This window comes from Neomonachus schauinslandi, unplaced genomic scaffold (assembly GCF_002201575.2).
Source record: "Neomonachus schauinslandi unplaced genomic scaffold, ASM220157v2 HiC_scaffold_626, whole genome shotgun sequence".
In the NCBI taxonomy this organism is placed as follows: domain Eukaryota; kingdom Metazoa; phylum Chordata; class Mammalia; order Carnivora; family Phocidae; genus Neomonachus; species Neomonachus schauinslandi.
In genome coordinates this window covers 14,368-19,093 of record NW_025409316.1, presented here as the reverse complement: position 1 = coordinate 19,093, position 4,726 = coordinate 14,368, and the positions used below count along the sequence as shown (strand labels likewise).

At 59.2% G+C, this 4,726-nt stretch overlaps 1 protein-coding gene across 2 annotated transcripts in view; it reads left to right on the top strand.

The window, feature by feature from the left end:
* The first annotated feature begins 488 nt into the window (after positions 1-488).
* The window catches only part of LOC123323745 (protein tweety homolog 1), a 15,376-nt gene continuing 11,138 nt past the window's right edge, over positions 489-4,726 (top strand). For both annotated transcript variants that reach the window (XM_044912220.1, XM_044912221.1), the window contains exons 1-2: positions 489-614; positions 3,783-3,961. In XM_044912220.1, coding sequence (XP_044768155.1) covers positions 489-614; positions 3,783-3,961 — 305 coding nt within the window. The remainder of the gene's footprint in view (positions 615-3,782; positions 3,962-4,726) is intronic.

The following is a 4,726-nucleotide window of genomic DNA, read 5'->3' as shown; positions in this document are numbered from 1 at the left end:
AGCCTTTACAGAGGAGAGTACCCTTACACACAGAAGTGAGGTTTTTTTTTATTGATGCAACTGACCGTTATTTGTAAGATGCCGTGCAAATACTTAGTGCCTTTTGCACAGACATAAAGGATCTTCCTAGAGATAAAGGGATCCTTTGCTGCTGTGGGGTGATAGCACAATATGAGCGGCCTCATTTGGACAGGGATGTCGCTGTCCAGCGTGGGACCTGCGCCGGCCGCAGGTGGGAGCCGGCGCTGAGGGGCGGAGCGCTGGGGCCCGCTCACGGCGCCGCAGTCCCCCCGGCAGCCACCAGGGGCAGCACCGTCCCCGTCTGGCCCGCGCCTCCCTCCTCCTCCCCCAATCTCCGCCCCCCACCCTCTCCCTCCCCCTGCTCCGCTCCCCTGAGCCCCGCCAGACCCCGCTCCGCCCGCGCCCCGCTCCACTGCCGAGGCTCCCGCAGCCCCGGCGTCGGCCCCGCTGCGCCCTCCCCGGGGGCTATGGGGGCGCCCCCGGGCTACCGACCCTCGGCTTGGGTGCATCTGCTCCACCAGCTGCCCCGCGCCGACTTCCAGCTCCGCCCGGTACCCAGCGGGTTCGCGCCCCAAGAGCAAGAATACCAGCAGGTGGGAGCGGGTGCGGGGTCCTGGGGGCGGGGGCGGAGGGGGGGGAGGCAGAGCTTGGGGTCGTGAGGGAGAAGGGGGCTGGGTGACAGATTCCTGTGTTCTCCGGGGGTGGGGGCCGGGCCCGGACTTTGGGGTATCTGAAAGAGGAGGAGCATCGGGCTCCCATACTTGGAGGTTCCCCTGGGACAGAGGCTGGGAGACCAGAGCTCTGGTTCCTTAAATAAAGGAGGGTCAGGGGCCTGGACCCCCTAGTCCCAGAGGAGGGAAGGGACCGGGGAGCCTTGGATTCCAGGGTCTCTGAGAACTGCCCGGGAAGCTAGCCTCCAGGGTCACCAGGGCGATAGGTCCACTCTCCGTGTCCTAAAAGATGCCCCCTCCCCTGATAGGATCGGGGCCGTCCAGTTAAGGTGAGACAGGAACTGATAATGGTGGAGAGGAAGAAGGCTGGGGTGCCCTGGTTTAGGACGGGATTGAGTCCTGAAATGGGGAAGGGGCATGAGGGATTTAGGGCCAGGGCTGGGTAAACAAGGTGGAGGTGCTGTAAGAGGAAGCTTCCAGCCAGTCCCCAGTCCCAGGACAGAAGGGGTGGTCAGGGTGCTCGGGGTGGGGGGAATGAGATTCCATTTGGGGACCAGAGGATGACAGAAATGGGTCCGGAGGGTGGGGCTGGGGTGGGAACCTTACAGAAGCGGGGGTCCCTGGGGAAGGGGGCCCAGCCTGGGTCAGCTCCAACAGGGGTGAAGGAACTGTCCCCTGACCCAGTTTAATTCAAGTCCTTGACTTTGAGATTAATGAGGAGCGAGGCTTGGCTGAGCCGCGGAAGGGTGGGGGAGTGTGTGCATGGGGGGGGGGGGTGCCTGGGAATCCTGTGGAGCCCTTGGATGTGTCCTGGGCCCTGCCTATAGGGTCTAGGCCCCTGGGATCTGTGCTAGGGAGCTCCTGGGATAAAGGGCTGGGGATTGGAGAGCTTAGGAGGTGTGTGTGTGGGGGGGGGGGGTCCCAGAAAAGCAGAGAGGGGGATGTGTGCTGTATTCTGAGCTATTTGGGTCATGGCTGTGCCAGCCGGGAGCAGCTCCTCCCTGCCTACTCCACGCCGCCCTCTCCCCACCAAACAGGGACGGCCATCCCCTCGCCCACAGCCTCTCATGTCCACAGTCACGACCTCCAGTGCTGGCCGCTGACGCCTGCTCAGGGCAGAGGAGACCTCCCCACACAGCCATGCACCCGTTGCTGGCCCCAGTCACTGCCCGAGGCACTGGGAGAGGCTCACTCCGCCCCCCCCCCCAACAGGCCGGGTGACAGCACTGGGCCGGGCGTGAAGTCACACGGCCCAGGAGGGGACACTGTCCCCCAGGAAGATGACCACTCTGGGCACAGCTGGAAAAAGTCAGGCACAGGGTGACACCAGGCTGGAAGACACACTCACACACACACACACACCCCACACTCACGTGTATACACACCCACAGTCACATCCATGCACACACATGGACACACATTCCCATCCTCACACACTCCCACTCCCACATAGTTACACACACACACACACTCACGTGTATACACACCCACAGTCACATCCATGCACACACACGGACACACATTCCCCTCCTCACACACACACACCCCACACTCACACATATATACACACACTCACACAATTACACAATTCCTGCTCTCACTCACTCACACATTCACTCACCCCAAGCTCACTTGTGTACACACTCATACACTCACATTCATTCCTGCCTTCACTCAGACACACACATACCTAAACACACTCATACACACTCACATACCACACTCACTTGTATACACACTCTCAACACTCACATTCTTACTCTCACATACTCAGACACAAATTCACACATATATACACATATATTCACTCATATATGACATACACATGTTCACATTCAAACACACTCACAACTTTCTCACACACACACACACACACACACACACCACGAGAGACCACTCAGACTCAAAGAATCATGTCCAGAAACACACAGATGCCAACAGATCACTTTCACACCTGCAGACCTAGGTGCTCCCACAGAGACACTCATTCTCTCTCTCTCTTTCTCTCTCACACACACACACACACACACACACACACACACATTCAGGTGTAGTATCTCATGGCAGATACAAAGATAAAACACCCAGTTTCACAGTCAGGAACACAAATACACCACACACTTGTGTCATTCACACACACACACACACACACCACACTGCAAGGCAAAGGCAGAGACACATGGTGGTTTCCAGGAAAGAGCGTTAGTGAGTCTGGAGGGGTGATTCTGTTCCTGATGTTGCCCCTTACCTGCTGGGTGGCTCAAGGTAACCCCCTGCCCCATTCTGCGCACCCCCTGTAAAGCCCTGCCTCGTGGAGAGCCCCGTTGTCCTGCGAGGCTTTTCCAACTGCACATACCTGTTCTCTCCCTGCCTCTGTCCTCCCGGCCTTTGGTTCTGCCACCATCTGTCTCTGTGTCTCCTTTCTCTGCATCTCTGCTTTTCCACTCTTCTCTCTCTATCTCTCTGTGCCTCCCTGTCTCCAAGTCTCCATCCCCGAGTCTTGCACACACACCCTGTCATGGAGGCTGTCACGCCCCCCACCCTGTGAGTCCCTGGGTGACAGACTCACGCTGCGGTGGGTGTGCAGAGCTCAGCAGCAGGGGAGTGAGTGAGCAGTGAGAGGGGAGGACCGGCAAGGAGGAGGAAGAGGAAGCCTTCACACCCATCTCCAGGAACAGGCACCCCTGTCCACCCCCTGATCCCACCCAGTTCCGGATGCAGGTCTCAGAAGGTCCTGGGAGACGCTCTATTCCAACTGCCTGGTTAGGATGAGGAGGAGACAGTCTCAGAGAGGGAAGGCCCCAGCCGAGGGCCACACCCAGAGCAGAACTGGAACCCAAGATTTGGGCCTCTCAGTAGGAAGCTCCCTCCAGTAACCCAGCCCCAAACCGCCGAGCCCCAGCGGCCAGCCTGGGAGGGGCTGGGGACCCCATCTTTCCCCACAAACCTGAAACCCACAGGCTGGGCTTGGCCCCCCATTCTAGCCAGGACTGCCTTCCACCTCCACCGAAGTCCCGGATCCAGGACCTCCAGCCACGCAGGGAGGGAGCAGTGAGCTCCTCTGAGGCCTCATGTCTCCCCCTTCCCCAGGCCCTGTTGCTGGTGGTGGCCTTGGCAGGCCTGGGCTTGGGCCTGAGCCTCATTTTCATTGCTGTCTACCTCATCCGCTTTTGCTGCTGCCGGCCCCCAGAGCCCCCCGGAGCCAAGAGCCCCCCACCCGGGGGAGGCTGTGTCACCTGGAGCTGCATTGCTGCCCTTCTCGTCGGCTGGTAATGGGGCCCCAGGGTGGGTGGGGAGTGGGGACAGGGCTCCCCACCATCTCGGTCAGCCTTCCTGAGGGTGTCCTAGAAGCCCACCTCAGCCTTGCAGCAGGGAGGACTGCTCCCATTTCATGGATGGACAAACTGAGTTTCAAGAGGAGTGACTTCCCAAGGGCAGCCAGGCCTGCAGGAGCGGGTAGGGGTTAAGAGTGGCTTTGTCCCCGAAGAGCTGTGTGGCTAGGGGAATGATGTAATCTCCCCAGGATTCAGTTTCCACATCTCTGAAACGGACGTTACAGTGACACCCACCTCCTAGTTACGGCAGGATTAAATGAGAGAACGTACAGTGCCTGGATCACAGTCGCACTGGGTGAACAGTAACGGGAGATGTCATTCATTAACTCATTCATTCATTCATTCATTCATTCCACAACTATTTCTTGCGGATCTGCTATGTGCCAGGAGATACTGAACGGGCCAGACGAGGTTCTTGCCCTCCTGCAGCTGATGTTCTAGTCAAGGAGACAGACAGCCCAGTAATATTTACAGTCCAGGAGGCCAGACCTGAGCTGGTCTAACTCCTTCCCACAGTAACCCTGGGCAAGTCTCAGGGAGAGGGAGAGAGAAAGCAACTTTTCAAGGCCCCTTCGCCCAAGTGGTGGAGTGGAGACCCGCAAGCCCCTCTCAGGGCCCGGGTGGTGGTGGTGGGGTTCTTCTGCGGTCCCGTCCCCCTACCCCGGGGGGGGGGGGGGGGGGGGGGGGGGGGGGGGGCCC